The following is a 24929-nucleotide window of genomic DNA, read 5'->3' as shown; positions in this document are numbered from 1 at the left end:
CAAAAGCCCCCTCCCAAGAAAGATTAAAAGGACCTTCAAGAGAGGAATGAACATGAGGAACTGAACAAGGAATTGAACAGAATCACAAAAAATATGAACAAAATAGCAATAACAGACTTCCACATATCAATAATCACTCTAGTATCATTGGGCTAAACTCACCATAAAAAGACACAGGATCATACTGGATTAGGAAACAGAATCCAGCCTTTCGCTGCCTCCAAGAAATACACCTAAGTTTCAAAGATAAACACAGACTGAAAGTAAAAGACTGGAAAACAACTCTACAAGCAAATGACACCCAAAATAAGGCAGGAATAGACATAAAATAGACTTCCAGCTAAAAAAAGGTGATGAGACAGGGCTGGATATGATATAATTAATGATCAAGGGGACAATACACCAGAAGATGTAACACTCATCAGTAAATACCAAATAAAGGGGCACCAAAATATATTGGACAATTACTTTCACATCTGAAAGCTGACACTGGAGAAAATATGTATGTGATGGGAGTCTCAACACCCCACTCTCACCAGTGAACAGCTCAACAAGACAGGAAACACATGAGATCACAATCACCCTAAACTGAGATCTAGACCACATGGGCCTAACAGACATTATAGGGCACCATATCCCCAAAACTGAATACACAGTCTTCTCAAGCACACATGGATCATTCTCCAGGACTCACCACATACCTCATCACAAAACAAATAACAGCAAGTACATGAAGACTGAAATAATACAAAGTATCCTCTCTAAACATAAAGGTAGCAAACTAGAATTCAACTACAGAAAGGCAGCAGAAAATTCTCCAATACACAGAGATAAAACAGCACACTACTGAAAGAGCCCTGGGTTAATGAGAAAACGACAGAAGAAATAAAAAAATACCTGAGACAAATAAGAATGAGGACACACACACACACACACAAAAGAATGAGGACACAACCTTCCAGGTGTATGGGACATATAGCAAAAGCAATACTAACGGAAGTGTATTGCAATATAGGCCCACATCAAGAAACAAGAAAGAAACCAAAGAAACATTCTCTTATCTTGAGGAACTAGGAAAGAACAATAAAAACAACTAAAAAGGAAGGAAATCATTAAAATGGCAGCAGAAATAAATAAAACAGAAGTAAAAAAGACACAAAAGACCAATGAAACCAAAATCTGTTCTTTGAAAAAATAAGACAAACCCTTAGCTAGGCTCACAAAGAACAAAAGAGAGAAAAATAAATAGGATCATTAATGAAAAAAGTAAAAATTACAAGAGACACAGCAGAAATCCAGAGGATAATAACATATTACTATTAAAATTTATATGCAAGTTCAACAATCTAGATAACATAACAAATTCTTAGAATTATATAGTCACCCAAGGCTGAATTAGGAAGAAATAGAAAACTTGAACAAACCAATTACAAGCAAGAAGTTGAAACAGCAATCAAAACTCTTCCAAAAAACAAAAGCCCAGGACGAGATGGGTTTATAAGTGAGTTCTACCAACCTTTCAAAGATGAACTAATACCCATCCTGCTCAAACTTTCAAAACAAGAAAGAAGGAATACTTTCAAATTCATTTTATGAGGCAAACATCACACTAATACCAAAACCAAACAAAGACAACACACAAAAAAGAAAGCTACAGGGCAATTTCCCTAAAGCATCCCTCACGGATGCTAAAATCCTCAATAAAATCTTAGCAAACTTAATCCAATGATGCATCAAAAGGATAACACACCATAACCAAGTGGGATTTATTCCAGGGACAGAAGGATGATTCAACATCTGAAAGTCAGTCAACATACTTCATCATATCAAGTAAAAAAAAGTTAAAATCCATATGATCAGATCAACAGATGGTGCAAAAGCATTTGATTAAGTTCAATATCTAGTTATGATGAACTCCCTTGAAAAATTTGGGACAAAAGGAACATATCTCAACATACTAAAAACCACAAACCGTAAAGCCAGTATCACTGTCAACGGAGAAAAACTGAAAGCCTTTCCACTAAGATCTGGTACAAAACAGGGATGTCCAACAGATGAGTAGATCAAGATGTACATAAACTAAATGGAATATTACTCAGTGATCAAAAAAGATAAATTCATGCCATTTGTGGCAACATGAATGGAGCTGGAAGTGCTGATACTAAGCAAAATAAGCCAGAAGGGCAAAGATAGATGGTTTCGCTTATATGTGGAATGCAGAAAAACCAAAGAGTCAGACAAAGACAAACTTGAAAGTTAACCATAGATATGAGGTATCCAGGAGGAGCAGGGAGAGAAGAGGAGTGAAAACAGTGGGAAAAGCACAAGAGAATATGGTGATGGACTCTGGGTACTTTGGTGGTGGAAGAACTACAGTGCTCACACCTGGGTGGAGAAATCATATATTGTCCAAAATTTAACAATAATATACTACATTTAAAACTTAAAGAAACAGGAAAGCCATCTACTAACTGTTATAAATCTCCCCTATTGCAACATTCTGTGTGAAGGTTACTGCCAATCAACCTCAAATTTCAAACAAATGACCTAAGCTAAATTAGAGCACACCCTTATTTGATCCTTTAAAACACCCCTAAGCCTTGTCTTGTTCTCAAATAAATATTTAATTGATTTAAAAAACAAACAAACCTCTCCCCAAAATAGAAAGCCCAAGACCAGTTTCACTAGTGAGTTCTACCAAACTTTCAAAGATGATCTGAAACCTATTCATGTATGGAAGAAGAGGGAATGTTTCCAACACATTTATGAGACAAACATTACTCTGATATCAAAAGCAGACAAGGACATCACAAAAAGAAAACTACAAGCCAATATCCCTAAAAAAGTTAGTGCAAAAATCTTCAACAAAATCTTAACAAACCAAATTCAACAATACACTAAAAGGATTATACATTATGACCAAGTGGGGCTTATTCCTGGGATGCAAGGACAGTTCAACATTGAAAATCAAGCAATGTTATTTACCATATCAATAATAGAAAAAATAAAAATCGTGATACAAAAGATGAAGACAAAGTATTTGCTAAGATTCAACATCTACTTATGACAAAAAATCTCCAAAAGTGAGGATAGAAGGAACATACCTAAACATAATAAACACCTCAGCAAACATCATATTCACTGGTGAGAGACTGAAATCTTTTTCTCTAAGATCAGGTACAAGACAAAGATATGTACTTTTACCACACTATCTAACACAGTAGAAGTCCCAGTTACATGGAATCTAAACTGGGAAGAAATAAAACTATTTGCAGATAACATAATATACATATAAAACCCTAAAGACTCCACTAAAAACTATAAGAAACAATAAATCGGGCCTCCCTGGTGGCCCAGGGGGTTAATAAGCACTGCACTATGAAGCAATCTGAAGCCTCTGCAGCACCAGTTCTAACCCCGCCAGCTAGGGAGCCACAGATATGGCAAATCAGATCTCTCCTGTCTCGTCCGCTTCTCCCCTCAGCAGTGTATTTCAGTCAATCTGCCTGTTTTGTTCCCCACTCTGTTTCTGGTGAATCCTCTCACCCCCCACATCTCTGGACTGTACCCCAGCTCTTATATGCATAAATAAATCTTAGGGGAAAAAAAGAAAAAAATCAAAGCACAGTAAAGTGGCAATTTATTACAAAATAAATTGACAAAAATCAATTGCATTCCTATATGCAAACAAATAGAAGAGAAGGAAATCAACAAACAATCCCATTTATGAGCTCACCAGAAAGAATTAAGTAACTAGGAATAAACTTAACAAAAGAGATAAAGGACTTATACAATGAAAACCATAAAGTCAGTGTTAAAAGAAATAGAAGACACAAAGAATAGAAAGACGATAGTCTCTGTTCACAGATTGGAAAAATTAACATTATTAAAATGGCCATTTTACAAAGTAATATACAGAATTTATGCAGTCCCTGGTCAAAGTTTCAATGGCATTCTTCAAATAAATAGAACAAACATAAATGAAATTTAAATGGAACTACAATGTCTCCTAATAGACAGAAGCAATATTGACCAAAAAAAAAAAAAAGAGAGAGAGAGTTATCATACTCCCGGACTTCAAATTATACAATAAAGCTACAGTAATTGGTATGGGAATAAAAACAGAAACACATCAATGGAATAAAATTAAGAGGTCAGAAATAAATCCACACTTACATGGAGAGTTAATCTATGACAAAAGAGCAAAGAGTATACATTGGAGAAAGGAAAGTGTCTTCAACAAATGGTGCTGGGAAAATTGGACAGCTATATGCAAAGGAATGAACATAGACCACTATTTCACAACATAAAAAATAACTCAAAATGAATTAAAGTCAGAAGATCTAAAACTATAAAATGCATAGGAGAAAGCAGGCAAAACATTGCAAGATATTGGCTTCACAGATGTCTTTGGGGACTTGACTACAACAGCAAGGGAAACAAAGGCAAATTAAAACAAATGGGACTACAAACTAAGTTTCTGCACAGCAATATGAACTATCATTAAAGTGAAAAGATGGCTTACTGAAAGGGAGAAAGGAAATATTTGCACATCATACACTGACAAAATCTACAAAGAACTCATATACTGCAACAACAAAAAATCAAAAAATGGCCAGAAAAGCTAAACAGACACTTCTTCAGAGAATGCATACAAATGGCCAAAAGGCTCATGAAAAAAACTCATCTTTACCTTCCATCAGAGAAATGCAAATGAAAACCACAGTGAGATACTCACACCTGTGAGAACGCCCCATTTCAAAAAAAAAAAAAGGAAAAAAAAAAAACAGGAACAATAAACATTGATGAGCATGTGGAGAAAAAGAAACACTCATGTACTGTTGGTGGGAATGCAAACTGGTAAAACCCTTATGGAAAACAGTGTGGAGGATTCTCAAATATTAAAAATGGATTTATCATATGACCCAGCAATTCCATTCCTAGGTATCTACCCAAAGAATGAGAAAAAAAAAAAAACATTAATATGAAAGGATATTATATGGACTCCTGTATTTAATCCAATACCATTCACAAGCCAAATTATGGAAATAACCTAAGTGTCCAATGTCATGAGTGGATTAAGAAGCTATGGCATATATACACAGTGGAATACTACGCAACTATAATAATGATGACATCTTTCTATTTGTGTCAAAATGAATGGAAATGGAAGGGATTATACTAAGTGAAATAAACCAGAAGGAGAAAGACAAATACTGGTTGGTTTAACGGATATATGGAATATAGACAGGTAAAACAAAGGGCCAAATAAAAACAACCCAAAAATAAACCTTAAAAAACTGATGACAAAATTGAAAAGAAAGGAGGTTTCTTTATGGATTATGTTTGAGGACTATGCGTAATTTGGTGGTTGGTGTGATGTGGGAATATACATCTGAAGAGATGTGAACTTAACTTCTGAATCATATACAATTTATAAAACAATGCTACCTTGATAGTAAGAAAGCAAAATTACAAAGCAATTACCCCCCAAATTTGATATGTGTGTGTGTGTGCACATTTTTGAAAGAAAGGCTATACTGCAATAATATTGACCTTCAAACTTTAAAGTCACTTGTAAAAAACAAAAATATTAAGAAACAAAACTAAGAATCAGGCACTGCTGAAAATACTATTTTTAATACCAAACCAAATACATGTATACATGTATACAGAGTCTACATTTCATGAATTAAAATTTTAGGAAAAAAACTTTAGTTACAATGGAAATTCTAGGCCACAAAAAAAATAAAAGATAAAAAATTCACAAACTTTACTGATAAGAGTTTCTAACTTGGCATAACAAAGTAGTGAGTATAAAGCAACAACCTGGTTCAATTTGGAATTGTGATAATAAATTATTATGAAACTCCTATTTCAACTATTATCACAAAATAATGAAAATCAATAGTAGTCACAAATACTATTCAATGAAATTCAGCGGACTAAATCTGTATTCTGTAAATTTCTGAAAACATCTAGTATTTCTTTCTATATCCCTCCCCCGAAATATAAAATATTCACTCCTTTCCTTCATATTTTAGCAGAAGTTAAAATGGTAAACTCACTGAAAAAAGGAACTCCTAGTACATCATTTTATATATCTTATTGTGTCTGGCAGAACACTCAACACACATTGTAAGTATTCAATAATTATCCATGGTTGGTGGAGAACCACATTTGTTCTGAAACAATGCACTGGATATTTTTTAACACATCATATGTTTTCTCATATTTTGCTGAAAGAGTCTTCTGTTTACCACACAACTCTTAGGGCAATCTGTCTCTAAAAAAGCAGCTCTGAGCCCATCACTCTCTTCCTTTAATGGCTCCCTAATGTCTTTTCTCCTTTGTCTGTATAACTTCTAGCAGTGCTTCAAAGCCACTTGGGTTATAACTGTTAATGACTCCCTTCCTCGAGATGATAACTCTCCTACAGTGTTTTTCAAGACACCCAGTATTTAGTTTTACTACAGGATATATTGCAATTGTTTGTCAACTGCCTGTTTCCCATCTAGATCAGTGGTTCTCAAACTTTTTGGACTCAGGATTCTTTTATACTCTTTAAATGTAGTGAGCTCCAAAGAGCTTTTGCATGCATGTCAATATGCAATCAATATTTATCATTAGAAATTAAAATTAAGAATTTCTTAAAATATTAATTCATTTTAAAATAACCATGATAAATCTGCTGTTTGTTGACATTAGTAACATTTTTATGAAAAATAACTATTTTTTAAACTGAAGATGACAATTCTTTTCTTTGTAACCTTGGAACCCCAAATGGTAGAAGACTCATAACAAGTATTAATTAATGCTTTTTAAATGTATTGAACAGATTAAAAAAGTGGGTGAGTGTACAAATGAACTCAGGATGCCTTAAAAATCAACACAGGATGCCTTCTATTCACTGAGGATGAATCCACACAAAATTCAAAAAGGAAATATAACAGTTTTGAGAAAGCAATTAAATATCAATTACCATCCATCTGAATGAGTAGTTCAGACTTGACTCTGCGACTTGCCTCATGTTCATCAGAGGTTCCTCTTCTACTGCAGATAGAATCTATCTCATCAATGAAGATCGTGGTGGGCGCATAAAATCTAGCCTTTGTGAAAAATTTTAAGAAATCATTAATCTCATAAAATAATACAAATTCTTTTAAAATTCCATTTCTTATATAACTGGCAAGAGAAAGCAGAAATTTCTTATTGTTTTAATGCCATCATTTGGTTAGTGACAGGTTAAATCCTATCAGAAAAAGGAAATTTCTAAAAATAAAGTTAAATGGTTGGTAAAGTTGGGTTCAAGAACTATTCTTTCTACTCTTATATATGAAAATTTCCTTAATAAAACAAATTTCCTCAAATCACCTCTATCCTTGAATATGCATTCTTAAGTAATTTTGCAATCCCTCAGGAAAAAGGAATAAACTTTAAAGATAAATCAATTTCTGATTTTTAAGATATATATTAAAATAATCTTCTGTTCAACCAGCTTATAAGAGATCCAAAAATATCAGTCAAACCACACACATTTCTAAAGTCTCTTCCATCCTCACTGAACAGGATGTTAAGAATCTTTCTTTTACCTCAGAGAGGAAAATAAACCAAAGGCCTATTAACTACCCCACAAAGCCCACCACCCATCTCACTGAGGAGTCAAGAACAATTAAACTACACATACAACTGCCCCTTAAAAAAAAAAAATCGTTAGGTGAATGGACCTAGATTAAAGAGGTAAAACTTGCCTATATAGTGTATCTGAAATCTAAATATATCATCACTTACCATTTCAAATAACAGACGGACTAACTTCTCAGATTCACCTCTATATTTAGATGTCAGTGTAGAAGAGGAAACATTGAAGAATGTTGTGCCACATTCAGTGGCAACAGCTTTCGCTAGCATAGTCTTACCAGTGCCTGGGGGTCCAACCATGAGCACACCCTGAAATTTCAAAAGATGTATTAAATGATTTATCAAATTAAAATGTTCCCTTATAAAGTATCATAAATTTTCAATGTACATGAAATTTTCCCATCAAAAGTAAACTAAACTGTCATAATAAAATCATGGTGCATATAACATGAGTTATCATTTTGTAGACAGAGAAAAATGAAGTGTGATTTCATAAAAAGTCCAAATCACAGATGGGCTAACAAAAGACCTTAAGAAACAAAGAATTTTCTGATACACTTAGAACCTAACTTTCCTGAACCTGACAGAAGATGTCTTGAGCACTGCTTAAGAGTGAATGCTGTGCTGGAATATAATGAAAATAAGATATTTTCTACACATATAATAAAAAAATTACACACTCCCTGTCCTTATAAAGAATAAAATTGATTTCAACAATGCACAATATATAGCTTTAAACAAAGACCATTTATTAGTTAATATGTAATTAAAATTCAGTGGTGATTTAAACACAAGCAAATTAGCTAGCATTTTATCAGTTTAATGTGCTAGACAGTTAATAATTTACATAGTGTTGGTGATGAAAAAAGCCACTAGATATATTATAGACTAAAAAATACATTTTAATTACTTCTCACATTTGGAAACAAACAGAAAAGTATCTTCTAAAACTAAATAAGGAGGGGCCTCTCTGGTGGTGCAAGGAGTTAAGTCTCAGCACTCTGAAGCTATCCACAGCCACTGCAGCACTAGTTCAATCCCCAGCCAGGGAGCTGACCCACAGGGCACAGTAGAATCTCCTGTCTTGCCCACTGCTCCCCTCAGCAGTGTATTTCAGTAGATCTGCCTGTTCTGCTCCCCACTCTGTCTCTGGTGAATCCTCTTACCCCCCGCACCTCTGGCCTACACCCCAGCTTTTGTATGGATAGATGAAATAAAGCTTTAAAAAATAAAAATAAATAAGGAATAAAAATTATTCAAGAAAACCAATCTTTCATTCTTGAAAACTAATGGATTTTAAATACATACAGTCTCCTAACATGTTTACAGGGAATACATAGTTAACACTACATTTATTTCACATGATAGTTGGTGATCTTAAGACTTCTGGCCCATTTGTTAATTTAGTTTAATAAGTTTCTGGGGAATTAAACTTTAAAAACTATGTGTATGTCAAGTCTCCCCAAATTCAGAAATCATACAAATTCTATTTGAGCTATAGAATTTTGATAGAGAACTATAGGGATCACTAAGATTTAAAATCTGAGTTTTACTAGACGACTACCTCACACCATGCACAAAAACTTAAAATGGATAAAAAGAATTGAATATAAGACCTGAAATCATAAAACATATAGAAGAAAATATAGGTAAAACACTACATGACATACATCTCAGTAATATCTTTAAGGACTCATCCCCCAAAGCAAAGAAAGTGAAGGAAAAGATAAATAGCTGGGGTTACATCAAACTAAAAAGCTTCTGGACAGCAAAAGAGACATTAGCCAAAACAAAGAGACAACATACTGACTGGGAAAAAAAAATCTTTGCACTCTATACAAATGATAAGGGACTGATCACAAAGATCTACAAAGAACTCACACAACTCAACAAAAACAAAATAAACAATACAGTCAAAGCCTGGGCAGAAGAGCTAAAAAGACACTTCTCCAAGGAAATGCAAATGGTCAACAGGTATATGAAAAAATGCCCAACATCCCTTATAATCAAATGCAAATGAAAACCACAAAGAGATCCCACCTTACATCAGTGAGAATGGCACATATTAAAAAAAACTTGCAAAAACAACACCACCACCAAACTTCCATGATGAAAGGAAAAATACAGCAAGACACATAATAGTAAAGCTCCCAAGAATCCAAGACAAGGAAAAAATAATGAAGCTGACAAGAGGGAAGACACAGGTAACATTCAAAGGAAAACCAATCAGACTGACATCAGACTTCTCCGAAGAAACACTACGGACAAGGACAGAGTGGAGGGACACAGTCAACAAACTCCAAGACAACAAATGCCAACCAAGAATACTCTATCCCGCAAAGCTTTCCTTCCTCTATGAAGAAAGAATAAAGATCTTCCCAGACAAACAGAAACTCCGGAATTTCATTACGACTAAACCCCCACTCCAAAAATACTTCAAGGAGTCCTAAAGCCAGAACCAACAGAAGGATGAATAAGAACGAAACAAGACCAAAAAAAAAAAAAAATTCATTAACTAAAAGAATAAATAAAATCAGAGAAAAGACAAACAAAATGGCAGATACAGACGCTAGCATATCAATATTAACTCTAAATGTAAACGGACTAAACTCTTCAATAAAAAGACAGAGTCACAGGCTGGATTAAGAAACAAAACCCAAAACCCAACATTTTGCTGTCTCCAGGAAACACACTTAACTACAAAAGATAAAAATGACTGAAAATAAAAAGATGGAAAACAATCCTACAACCAAATGGACCAAAAAAGAAGGCAGTAACAGCTTACTCATATCAGATAAAACAGATTTCAAACTCAAAAAGGTAAAAAGAGACCCCTGACGGTCACTACATTATGATCAAGTAGACAATACTTTAAGAAGAAATAATACTCATTAACATATATTCACCAAATGAAGGCACACCAAAATATACCAGACAACAATTATCATCTCTGAAAACAGACATCAGAGAAAACACATATGTAGTAGGAGACTTCAATACACCACTATCAACAATGGATAGATCAATGAGACAATAAGACACTATAGCTCTAAATAAGGATCTAGAACTCATGGGCTTAACAGACATCTACAGAACACTAAACCCAAAAAAATCTGAGTAACATTTTTCTCAAGCACACACAGATCATTCTTCAGGATCACATACTGGGACACAAGACAAACATCAACAGATACACCAAGACTGAAATCATACCAATCATCTTCTCTGACCATGAAGACATCAAAATAGAAATAAATCATAAAAAGAAGGTAAGGAACCCTCCCACCTCATGAAAATTGAAACCCACACTACTGGAAGACCACTGGATTAATGAGGAGATCAAAGAAGAAATTAAAAAATACTTTGAGTTGAATGACAAGGAGGACTCCAATTCCCTAAACGTGTGGGATGTAGCAAAAGCAGTAATAAGAGAAAACTATATAGCAATACAGGCTCACATTGAGAAACAAGAAAGAACTCAAAGAAACAACCTTATCTCACAGCTCAAAGAACTAGAAAAAGAACAACCAAAAAAAAACCCTAAAACCAGTAGAAGAAATAATAAAAATCAAAGCAGAAATGAAATCAAAACTAAAAAAACAATCCAAAAGATCAATGAAACCAAGAGCTGGTTCTTTGAAAAATAAGTAAAATAGACAAACCCCTAGCCAGGTTCACAAAGGAAAAATGGAAGAAAGCACAAATAAATTAGGATCCCAAATAAAGAGGAGAAATCACAACAGACACAGCAGAAATCAAAAGAATAATCAGAAACTACTATGAACAGTTAAATGCAAACAAGCTCAACAATCTAGAAGAGATGGACAAACTCCTACAACTCTACAATCACCCAAAACTAGATAAAGAAGAAATAGAGCACCTAAACAGACCAGTTACAAGCAGTGAAATTGAAATGGTAATCAAAACCCTCCCCAAAAACAAAAGCCAGGACCAGATGGATTTACAAATGAATTCCACCAAACATTCAAAAATGAATTAGTGCCTATCCTTCACAAACTCTTACACAAAATTGAGAAGGAAGGGATAATACCAAACTCGTTCTATGAAGCCAATATTACACAAATATCAAAACAGAACAAGGACAACACAAAAAAAGAAAACTACAGGCCAATCTCTCTCATGAACACTGATGCAAAAATCTTCAATAAAATTTTAGCTGTCAGAATCCAACAATGTATCCATAAGATAATTCACCATGACCAAGGAGGATTTATTCCAGGGACACAGGATGGTTCAACATCCGAAAACCAATCAATGCAATCCAACACATCAACAAAAAGAAATATAAAAACCATATGATAATATCAATAGATGCTGAGAAAGCTTTCAACAAAGTACAACACCCATTTAGATAAAGGCCTTTGAAATTCTCGGGATACAAGGAACATACCTCACATCATAAAGGCCATATATGACAAGCCCATAGCTAATATCATTCTCAATGGTGAAAAGCTGAAAGCATTTCCATTAAGATCTGGAACAAAACAAGGATGTCCACTCTTACCACTGCTTTTCAATATAATACTGGAAGTCCTAGCCAGAGCAATAAGATAAGAGAAAGACATACAAGGAATCCAAATAGCCAAGAAAGAAGTCAAACTATCACTATTTGCAGATGATATGATAATATACATAGAGAACCCCAAAAACTCCACAGAAAAACTACTCAAAATAATCAACTAGTTCAGTGTAGTAGCAGAATACAAAATCAACACACAAACAATACACAATCAATCTGAAGAAGAAGAAATCAAGAAAACCATCTTTTTTATTATTGAAACAAAAAAAATCAAATACTTGGGAATAAACCTAACAAAAGAGGTAAAGGACCTATAAAACACTGTTAAAAGAAATAGAAGACACAAAGAAATGGAAAGATATCCCCTGCTCATGGATTGTAAAAATTAACATTCTCAAAATGGCCATCCCACCAAAAGCAATTTACAGATTCAATGCTATTCCAATAAAAATTTCAATGACATTCTTCAAAGAAATAGAACAAATATTGATGAAATTCATATGGAACCACCAAAAACCCCAAATAGCCAAAGCTCTCCTGAAAAAAAAAGGGGGGGAATAGAGGCATCACACTCCCAGATTTCAAACTATACTACAAAGACATAATTATCAAAACTGCATGGTATTGGAACAAGAACAGACATATGGACCAATGGAACCGAATAGAAAACCCAGAAATAAACCCCCAGATTTACAGTCTACTAATCTTTGACAAAGGAGCAAAGAATATGCAATGGAGCAAAGAAAGTTTGTTCAACAAATAGTGCTGGGAAAACTGGGTTGCTACATGCAAAAGAATGAAGCTTGACTACTACCTCACACCATGCACAAAAACAAACTCAAAATGGTTTAAAGAACTAGACATAAGACCTGAAACCATAAAATATATAGAAGGAAATAAAGGCAAAACACTACATGACACGCACCTCAAAAACATCTTTACAGACACATCACCCAAAGCAGTGATAGTGAAGGCAGAGACAAACAGCTGGGACTAAATCAAATTAAAGAGCTTCTGCACAGCAAAAGGGACAATAACCAAAACAAAGAGAGATCCCACCGACTGGAAGAAAATTTTTGCACACAACACTAATGATAAAGGACTGATTACAAAAATCTACAAAGAGCTGGTAAGACTCAACAAAAACAAAGAAAATAATCCAGTCAAAAAATGGGCAGAAGGGCTAAAAAGAAACTTCTCCAAAGAGGAAATGCAAATGGCCAACAGGCATATGAAAAAAAGTTCAACATCACTTGTAATCAGGGAAATGCAAATCAAAACTACAATGAGAAACCATCTTACACCAGTGAGGATGGCACATATTAAAAAAACTAGCAACAACAAATGTTGGCAAGGATGTGGAGAAATAGGAACTCTCCTGCACTGCTGGGGGGAGTGCAAACTGGTCCAGCCACTATGGAAAACTGTGTGGAGATTCCTCAACCTGCTAAAGATAGAGCTTCCATATGATCCAGCAATTCCACTCCTAGGTATTTACCCAAAGGACACAGAAACATTAATTCAAAAGGGCACCTGTACCTCTATGCTTATAGCAGCACTATTTACAATAGCTAAGCTTTGGAAACAACCCAAATGCCCAAAAATAGATGACTGGATCAAGAAGATGTAGTACATATATACAATGGAATATTACTCAGCAATCAAAAAATAAACTCATGCAATTTGCAGCAACATGGATGGAACTTGAAGGGATTATGCTCAGCGAATAAGCCAGAAAGAAAAAGAAAAATACCGGATGGTCTCACTCATAGCAGGAATTTAGAAAATCTAAAATAAGGGACCAGGAAAAAGACTATAATAAAGAAAAAATCAAAATCAACAAGCAACTATAAACCAGAGATACACCAAGGGGGTGGGGGAGTAGGAAGAGAGGAGAAATTAGGGTCAAAATAAGGGGTATGGGAATTGTATGGGAAATATAACCAAAATGAAAATGCACACATTGTGCAAAAATGAAAAATGATGTAAGAATTATATAAAAAAGAAACTTGCAAAAACAAGTATTGACAAGGATGTGGAGAAAAGGGAACTCTTCTACATTGCTAATGGGAATGTAAACTGGTCCAACCACTATGGAAAGCTGTGCAGAGGTTCCTCAAACTACCAAAAATGGAGCTACCATATGACCCAGCAATTCCTCTCCTAGGAATCTACTCAAAAGACACAAAAACATTAATTCAAAAGGATACCTGCACCCCTATGTCTACTGCAGCACTATTTAAAATAGGTAAGATATGGAAACAACCCAAATGTCCAAAAGTAGGTGATTGGATCAAGAAGATGTGGCATATATACACAATGGAATATTACTCAGCAATCAAAAAAGATAAACTCATGCCATTTGCAATAATATGGATGGAGCTAGAAGGGATTATGCTCAGTGAAATAAGCCAGAAAGAAAAAGAAAAGTATCAGATGGTTTCACTAGTAGGAGGAATATAGGGGAGCCAAATAAGGGATCAGGGATCAGGGACAATGAAAAATAAGCAAAAACAATTAACAGGCAACTATAAATCAGAGACATTCTGCAGGGGAGGGGAATCAAAACGGGAGGGAAGAACATAAGGGACTATGGTGATGGTGCACGGGTGAATTGGTAGTGGGAATTTCATGGGGACTACACCTGAGAGGAGAAAGCAAACATTGTACAGAAATGAACAATGAAATAAAATATAAATAAATCATATTAATAAAAATTATCTGAGCTTTATAAAATAATTTTTTGCTTTGCAAGTAGTCTTTGCATATACAATTGAAAATTAAATGTTCTGTTCCTAAAAATATTCTTTAATAAACTCATTTTAAAATGCAAAAAAATAAGTTGGAAAACTAATAGCATTGAGCCAGTTATAGCTAATCATGTATCTCTTTCTAATGTTCCTTTTCAATACCCTTTCAGTTCCTGTAATGTCATAATTTGACCACCTCCGATAGGAGTTACCATCTGTACATAGATATAGCTCATAAGTACAATACAGTATTTATACATTTCACCTACTTATGGTACTACTCTTTTAAGTATCTCCTCTATTTCTTATACCTCCTTCTCGATTGGCTTTTCCCTCTCAGTATGTAAGAATACTTAAATCTATCAAATTAAAAAAAAAAAAAACCTCTGACTACAAATCTTCAAAGTACTATCTACCTCTCCCCCACTTTTATAGATAACTGTCTTAAAGAAATGGTGTATGTTTTCTATTTCCTCCTCACAAGGTAAAATCTGGCTTCTGCCTCCACTATACACTAAAAATATTTCACTAAATTTAAAAATATTTTAAAATATAAAAAATATTTTACTAATTATGTATAATTTACTAATCCAATAGTCACTTCCAATTTTCTTGCCTTCTCTCTGACCTCTGATGTTGCTGAATCCTGGTGTTCATTCCTTTCTCCCTAGACTTGTCCATGATACTGCTCTTTCCAGGTACTTTTCATATTCATAATTACCTTTAGTATCTTTGAGTTCTGTTCCCCCCCCTTTTCATTCCCAAAGCAATGCTAAGTCTTTTGTTCTTTACCCTTTATAAAACTCCTCGAACAATTTCATCCATGCCCATATTATCAACCACGGCTTCTATCTCACAATTTTAATTTACACTCAAAAGTTTCAGACCTCCATTTCCCATTACCTGCTGAGTATTTAGCCAAACATATTTTATTTCTACTTAAACCTGCTCCTCTTCTCAATTTCCAATTATCAGGTCATTGTACCCTTTATAATAAAGAATTTGGCTAGCCTTTATCCACAGTTCTTAGGGATTTCAAGCTTGAGTGAGTTTCCCTGTTGGCAACACTCTATCTGTTGTCACACATCTATGCACTAGTAGGGTAAAGCACCCTGGTATCAGATAGTACACAACAGAAACTTCACACTTGGCATTCTCCCATATCTTAGCCTATGCATTTCTTCCTATGACTAATTTTGATTTGCATCCTTTTGCTACAATAAAACTCAAAGCTACTGATAACGCTTTCCTAAATTTTGTGAATCATTCTAGAGAAGTATTAAACCAGTGGGAACCACCAAATTTATAGTCAGCTGGTCAGGACCCTCATTTGCCATTGATATCTAAACTCAGAGCAGTGTTGTGGAAAACTCATGAAGCTTGTCTCAATTTTAGATGGTGAGAAGTAATGACATACTCTTCTTCAATTCAAGCCTGGAATCTGGGAGCCTTACAACTTGTCCCTCTTTCTCATCCTATAAAACTATCAGTCATAATGTTATCACTTAAACCTTTTAAACACCTTTCACAAATCCACCCTTTTTCACTAGCCAAATAACAAATATCTTTGTTCAGTCCTTCATCCTTTAGCTGGAGTACTACAATGCCTCCTGTTCAGATTCCTAATCTATCACCATCTATGCACGTCTTCAATCCAGCCACCAAATGACCTTTCTACATTTGCAAATAACTCTCCTGCTAAAAACTTGCAGGGCTTGTCATGATAGGTAGTTATACCTACCATTCCAGCTGTTTTAAAACTCCTCTAAATACCTATTTTAAAATCTTATTTCCTCTTTCAAATATTATTTTAAAATTATAATAAAGGGGGAATTTATAGGAATATGCTCTCCAAATTAGGCAAACCTATAACAGTCTGTAAAGGTTTTTAAGCTGTGAGAAGAATCAAAATGCCATTAGTGTTCCAAGCTATTTGTGGAAACATAAAATTTCTTCTCTCAGGCACATCAAAAGAGGAGAAAATGTTGAGAAAGGAAATAGACTTTCCTAACTAATTCAGAAGGGCAAAGTAAGATCATGCTTTTATTTCACTCCACCAGAGTAAAGGCATTCTGCCTATGGGTAAGACAAAAAAAAAAAAAAAAAAAAGTTTCAAACAGCAATCATTGGAAAAGTTTTTCAATAAGTTAAAAAACACTGGACTTGAAAGGAACTAGTCCTGGATAGACTTCAAACTCTAAGGCAGAGGGCAAGCTATAAAAAGAAAAAATAAACATTCTGCTAATGTCTGAGAATTATACCAATCTAGGTGAAGTGAGCAAAATAATTAGTGAGAAATACACCAACTTTTAGAAAGTAATTTGATCAAACACTTATTTTACAAAATAGTGCTATTACTGTTTAATGTGCTTGTTAACTTTTTATTTACTGAAACAAATATCTAAAAAACTCTTAAAAGTAATCTCTAGTTTAATACCCTTAATAGAAATGACTTTAATTAAAAACTATAGTTTCAGCACTATAAGCCCCTCTCCTGCCATGCAGAGGCAATACACCTCAACAAAAAATTTAAATCTAGTTATTTACAGTATATACAAACCTCCCCCAATACATTTACAAATTATATTAATAAACACATAAAGAAACATATATAGAAACCTGTCTTTCATTATCTAGTAAGAAACTCTACTATACCTATACTATCTTAATATATTCTCACCTTCCATGGTCTTCTAATTCCTTTGAAAAAATCAGGCATCCACATTGGAAGAACAACAGCTTCTCTTAACAACTTCTTAGCTTCTTCCAGATCTGCTATGTCATCCCTTTGTAAGCAAAGTTTCACATTTATTCAGGGACACCTCATTCATGGTCAATACTAATTTCTTCTTTTTTAACTTATGAAAAGTATTCCTTTTCCTTTATCACAGTAGACTAATGTTAAAAACATTCTAATTTTTTTTTTTTGGGGGGGGGACCTCCCCTCCCCGTTGGCGCAGCAGTTGAGCGCTGGGTTGCGAAGCTGCCCGCAGCCTCTGCAGCACCAGTTCAATCCCCAGCTGCTCCCCAGCCACCAGAGCAGGGTCCCGCATGGCGCGCAGACCTCTCCTGCAGCCCACTGCTCCCCTCAGCAGTGTACTTCGGTCCTTCTGCCTGCTCTGTTCTCCGCTCTGGCTCTGGTGAATTCTCTCACCCTCCCGCGCTTCTGACTGTACCCAGTGCTTGTATAATAAATAAATAAATAAATGAGGACTGAAGGGGAAAAAAAAAAAATTCTAATTTTTACTTCATAAGTGACCAGTAAAGATATAGTGCAGTTATTAATTAGGACATCTTATTCAATTAGCCACCTTTGTCAGTTATATCAACATCAAATTAACATGTATGCTTTCTTGGTTATATTCCAAAAGAAGAGCAGTCCTGTCAATTCTATACATTCATATTATGAATGAAGTCATAAGCAACGAATGAAAACAAGTAATGAATAATAACAGGAGAAGACTCATACCAAGTCAACTATAACATGTTTTCTCTTCTACTGTAATTCAAGAACTTAAAAGATTCTAACCAATGAATGCTAGGATTCCTGGATACAATGTCTCTCTCAAGGGCTTCCACCAGATCCTTATCATATCCAGCACCATCAAATTTTGGGATTTCACCATCACTTGCACCATCTTGCATATTTTTCCTTCCCTAGGGAGAGATATTTAAAAAAAAAAAGTACTGGTCAATAACAAGACAATTTTAATTAACATTGTTAAATTTTTTAATTATAATCATTTAAAAATAACTCATTATTTTAAGACACTGTTTCCAAATGCTCAAATGTTACCCTCGTCTATTTATCAGAAATAGGTGAACTGGCCAACTATTAGATACTTCTTCAAATGTACATTCTTGAAGAAACAGCTGTAGGTAAAATTAAAATGATCCTTGCTAGATACCATAGACTGGGAAAGCCTACCTCTGAATTTGAGAGTGTAGATTTATATCATCTTTAATTAAACTATATTAATGCCAAGGAAGAAGGAAAAGCTGCATTTAATGAGACCTAGAAATTTCACATATATTGTCTCATTTAATACAACAACCCTACAAAAGGTAGGTATTTTATCCATACTATTATAGAATAAGTAACTGGGACCCAGAAAGATTAAGCAACTTAATCAAGACCACAATTATATGTCAGAATAACTATATTTTTACAGGTCTTCCTAACTCCCCAAACCCATACCCTTTCCATATCAAACCACCTTGTACTTGGCTAAGTCAGCTTAAATCCTCAGAACAGGTTGTGTATACCAAAACTACTACATCCTTCAAAGCATTCAAGAAAGAGAATGCAGATGAGAAGAGTGGACCTCTACAAATGCATTTTACAAAAGCTTCTCCCTGTTAAATATAAGTACTCCCTCAGGATTCAGGGTTTCTTCCTAGAAAGGTCCTTGGACCACATCACAAAGCTGCTGTAATGGCAATGATAAGAGGACCATTTTAAATAGTGTTATTAAGACATTAAAGCTATATACTTTACCCCAAGTTTCTTTATTTAATAATATGGTAACTTTAAAAAAGAATTACATGTTATGGTTCCTGTGGAGTGCTGCCAAGATTTACTGATCTTTGAAGAGCTTTAAGTGAAACATGCTGAGTTGCCAGTGATAATTCAGCCACTGGAACTTAAGCAGACAAAGCCAACTACCTTCTCAGAGCTTCAGTCCTACTGTCTAACATAAAAACTGTCTAATATAACAATGAAGGGGGAAAATGACCAATTTCCAGGCCTCCCCAGGGGCGCAGTGGGTTGAGCGCAGCATTGTAAAGGTGTCCACAGCCTTTGCAGTGCAGGTTCAATTCAGGCCAGCTAGGGAGATGCCACATGGCACAGCAGACCTTTCCTGTCTTACCCGCTGCTCCCCTCAGCAGTTTTTTCAGTCAGTCTGTTCTGCTCCCTGCTCTGTCTCTGGTGAATTCTCTCACCCTCCCGTACCTTTGGCCTGTACCCCAGTTCTTGTGTGTGTGTGTGTGTGTGTGTGTGTGTGTGTGTATATAAAACCTTTAAAAAAAAGAAAAAAGAAAATGATCAATTTCCTAAGCATAAATCTTTAGGGAGAGAACAGGACAAAACTCTCCTACGACACTTCATCTAAGATAAACCAAAGGCTCAATCATAAGTGTTGAAAGGGGAATAAATGGCTTCCTTTGGGCAAATGTCCCAGTTCTTTAAGCTACTAGATAAATGATCAAACAGTACTCTGGTGACTTGGCCCCAAAAAATGAATAATTTAACTGTTTCTAGGCAGTATAGTGATGCTATTAAGCTAAAATTTCAAAACACTTCTAGAAATAAATCAACTAAAGAATAGAAACTGAATATAGCTCAGTCTTAATAAGTCAACATGACATGGAATTGTAATTAGAAACTTAATTTAAAAATTAGTATTAAAAAATATAAGCAGATAGCCATTATTTCTATGACTATCCAAATAGTGGTGGAGACTTGACAAACACTATCAAGGGAAAGGAAAAGCTGCGCATTTACCTAAAAATAACAGGAATCATAGGATTTTGAAAACAATAATTGTGTGTATTTCCAACACATTTTATTGTGTATTAGGTTTTAGATCAATGAATGAAAATACATTATCTGTTCTCATGGCACATCTAATGTAGTGGTGGAAGCAAGTTAACGAGTGAACAAACCAGAAACACCCACACATACAAACCATGAAGTGCTGTGAAAAAACTGGTCAGTGTGATAAAAGCTAAAGGGAATAGGTTAGAGAGTCAGGTATAGGCTAGCTTCTCTGAGTGCTTACAGGCCATGGGGAGAGTTTAGACTTTTTTCTAAGTGCGTGGAGAAATCTTTTAAAAGATATTAAGTAGGGAAATGACAAGATCTGATTTACATTTTTTAATGATCCATGTGGGTGGTGTATAGAAAAAGGACAGGGTGGAAAGAAAAGCAGAAGCAAAGATATAAAAGCCTGTGGAGTAATCAAAGTTAAGCCTGTCAATTCACAGAAAAAGAAATGTGAGCATAAGTCAGTCTTGCCCTAGAATCCAAAGTTTCTCAAAGGTAGGAAAAGAAGCCTTCAAAACAAATTAAAAACTCCAAAGAATATTCTAGGAACTTTTTCAAATCAAAATGGTAAGGATACATAAAAATAGATTTTAGAAACTAAAAATAATTAATTTGGCTACTTTGGGAAATCAACAAAATGGGTGACAATCCTTCAAAAAATATAAACTGGAACAGGGATATCAAATATAATTAACTGTGCCTTCAATTAACCAATTAGATTAACTGTAATACCTAAAAGACACTTAGAAAATTTTCTTTCAGACAAGATATCAACATTATTATCTACACGGTTAGTGATTAAACTAGCAGCAGTGTCACTAAAATGATGGCAGAATTCTCTGCTTAGATTTTTACTTCATGATATCAACATTAACAAGAATTTGATATTTAGCATGAAGGCTGAAATATTTTTTTCCTGTTATAGTCAAATTTTTGGTTTCTTTGTACCAGTATCGAAATTAACCATATCAAGAAAGGTTGTTAATGATCTTTCACATAACCATCTTAATGCACTCAATCACCTTAAAAGTCTTATAAGGCAAGTACCCTTATTATTTATTTTTATTATTATTGTAATTTTCTTAAATAAAAATATTTTTAAGTCACTGATCATTTGATTAATCACTAGTCGAAGGCCCTCAAAAGAATATTACAGGGCCTCCCTGGTGGCACAGCGATTGAGCGCTGGGTTTCGAAGCTGCCCGCAGCCTCTGCAGCGCTGGTTCAATCCCTGGCTGCTCCCCGGCCACCGGAGGAGGGTCCCACATGGCGCGCAGACCTCTCCTGCCGCCCTCTGCTCCCCTCAGCAGTGTACTTCGGTCCTTCTGCCTGCTCTGCTCCCCGCTCTGGTGAATTCTCTCACCCTCCCAGGCTTCTGACTGTACCCAGTGCTTGTTTAAATAAATAAAATAAATAAAAATAAAATTCTTTCAATAAAAAAAGAACAAAAAGAATATCACTATCCAGCTTATAAAACTTCTACATATCAAACATCCTTAGACTTAGTCATGAGAAAGTACTCAAATGTAACTTACCATATTTTAATCTGAATTCTATTAAAATCACATACAGTTTTAATCATGAGATAATAATGAAAACACTGTTCATTTCACTAAGTTAATTAACTATAAAGCCATAATCTTAAAGACACTTGAAAATCAGTTTTATGAATTTATTTTCGGTTTTAATACAAAAACACTTCTACTTAATATTTTATTTTTGACTATTTTTAAATAAAAATGCATTTGTTATTTCTATGTACATTCTGTACTGAGTTTAGGTTTAAGTAGTAAAATAGTAATACATCCAATTTCTTAGGTACATTCAAATAAGACTGAAAAATATAGCAGAAAAGGTTACTTTACTCATGTGACTCTCATCAATAAGTAAATAATCAACTTGAGGCCATAAGTCACCTCATTAAAGTCTGTATTCCTGGTACCTGTAAGTATGACTGACACAAAGTATATACTTAATAAATTACCCCATGCATAAATCAGATAGAGTAACAAACTGGCCTCATAAGACTCGGTGGACCTGATGAGAAAAAAAAGACCTATAAGACCTGCACAGATTACTACTCTACAAAGCATTTGCTACACACTGAAAATTAGTATGTTTAAGTTTAAACCTAAACTGAAGGCTTCCAGCAGTTTAAAAAAAAAGAGTAACATATTTCATCACTCTTAGAAAATGAACTGGTACTCTACAAAGAAAGAGGTATTTGTGATACATTAAAAGAAGATAGTAAGCATTTTCAAATTAGAAGTTATGCAGCATAATGATTAAAGTCGAATTGGGAAAATAATGTTGATTTCACAGGAATGTGTTTAAAAACCTGTTATATGGGTAAAAACCTTCAAAGGGGGCTTGAAATGTGCACAAGAAAAAGTAACATCTGTTACTACTGCTATTATTAGTAGTCGCTCCACCATACGATTTACAACACTAAATGAAAAATCCAAAGATAATGGGAATCTTGGGTAAGAAACATAATTTTTTTGTCTCGGCTTTTTTACATTTATAAAGTGGTTGGAGTACAACATCAGCTTTCAAACTTAGTACCATGACACAAAGTAGATCATGAGCTAATTATTTAAAAGTAAATATAGTTATATAACTAAATTTTTATATGTTCATCTAAATTTTTTTTCTCAAAATAATACTGTTTTTACCATAGGCAATACATTAAAATTTCTAGTCTACATCTTTTTTAAATTTGTTTTAAAGCAGGTCATAGTAGACAAAATTGACTTTAAAAAGCCAACAATACTGGGAACCTACAATGTATGAGAACCCTTTTATACTCATATTCAAATTAGCTGTCAATGGCAATGTTATCTGTCAGTTTCACATAAGGTGCCTCAAACCCCTACCACAGCCTTCAGTGAGCTTTAGGGACTCTAATATTAAATGAATATTTGAGTGCTTACAATAATCATAACAGGTAAACCTTTCAAATTCTAATAAAATTTCCATCAGCTTGTTCTTTGCTAATTGTTATTTACAAATTTTATTTCCAGAGTATCTCAGTAAACATCCTTTATCTTAAAACAACTGTAGTTTTATATATATATATATGTATATATATATAATTTATTTTCCAGTGATATTCTGAGTACTCACATGTCAATGTAGGAATAGCTAAAAATTTAGAAAATTATTTTAAGGACATTTACAATCTGCAGAAAAATTTGACATTCAACAACTGCTGCCTGATTGTTCTGCTCTTTCCTTAAGATTCATATTTAAAAATCAATATTTATTCAATTGTTCCAGGATATTACTCAAATGCAACCTAGATTTTTAAGATAGTTTGCTAGGGATACTACATAATAAGAAAAATCCTTAAAAAAGAAAAACAAAAAGCAGCAAAAAGAAATGTGACTTCACAAACTTCTATTCTTAATCGCCAATTAACCTAGGTAAGTTCCTTTGTTAGTGCTCTCTACCTCAGAGAATTACTGTCTCTACCTCGTGAATTACTGTCCAATCACTCTAAATGGTACCTAGTAAGGAAGCACTCAATAAACCATAACCTAGGTTCTTCTTTTGTATTATATGAGATTAAGGTAAAGACTAAAATTACTTCACTTGGCTCTAAAAGTTTATCTAGTACTAGAAAAGCAAGGATTGGACTTCAGTTCCTACTTTATTCTCTAAAACACCAGGATTAGCTGCATGAAAATGAAAAACAGAGGAAGAAAAAAAGATGATACATAAGATATAGGTTTTTAAGAGTTTATTTATGTAGCTTTGGAGGGGGTAACGGTTTAATTTCACCAGCAGCAAAACTTATTCATTAGTACCCCTCACTAATCCTGAAGAGGATTTGAGGTGGGACTAATTAATGTTTTATGGCATAATAGCTCTTCCAAATTACAAACCAAAAAATCCTATTTCATTTTCATTGTTATAATGAAGTAAAGAAGTAGGTGTTTGAATCTATATCACACATAGAAATACTCAGAAAACACTAGTTTTACTCTATTCATGGTCTAAACAGTCACAAGGCCTAGGAAGTTGGTTGGTTTAAGGGTCCTTCAATCAGAATCTACTGACTGAAATTATATATAATACAAATATTCAAGAATAGTATACAATTTTGAAGAACAACCACCTGCTATTACTAATCATTATATTTTCATTATAAATATCACGGCATGCGACTTAACAAAAGCAAAGTAAACAATCCAGTCAAGAACTGGGCAGAAGAACTTAAAAGACACTTCTCCAAAGAGGAAACACAAATGTCCAACAGGCATATGAAAATGTTCAACATCCCTTATAATCAGGGAAATGCAAATCAAAACTACACTGAGATACCACCTTATACCAGTAGGAACGGTACATATCAAAAAAACTAGCAGGGCCTCCCTGGTGGCGCAGCGGTTGAGCGCTGGGTTGCAAAGCGGCCCACAGCCTCTGCAGCGCCGGTTCAATCCCCGGC

At 34.4% G+C, this 24929-nt stretch overlaps 1 protein-coding gene across 1 annotated transcript in view; it reads right to left on the bottom strand.

Annotated features, from left to right (window-relative positions):
• The window catches only part of KATNAL1 (katanin catalytic subunit A1 like 1), a gene marked incomplete at both ends in the record, with an annotated part of 68372 nt that overhangs the window by 22639 nt on the left and 20804 nt on the right, over positions 1-24929 (bottom strand). Inside the window, 4 exons of the mRNA XM_084235691.1 lie at positions 6983-7109; positions 7792-7950; positions 17612-17717; positions 18461-18588. Of these exons, the coding sequence (XP_084091817.1) occupies positions 6983-7109; positions 7792-7950; positions 17612-17717; positions 18461-18588 (520 nt within the window). The remainder of the gene's footprint in view (positions 1-6982; positions 7110-7791; positions 7951-17611; positions 17718-18460; positions 18589-24929) is intronic.

The sequence above is a fragment of the Talpa europaea genome, assembly GCF_964194135.1.
Source record: "Talpa europaea genome assembly, chromosome: 6".
Taxonomy (NCBI): domain Eukaryota; kingdom Metazoa; phylum Chordata; class Mammalia; order Eulipotyphla; family Talpidae; genus Talpa; species Talpa europaea.
Note: the sequence above shows the minus strand (reverse complement) of the source record. Positions and strands in the feature narration are given on the sequence as shown.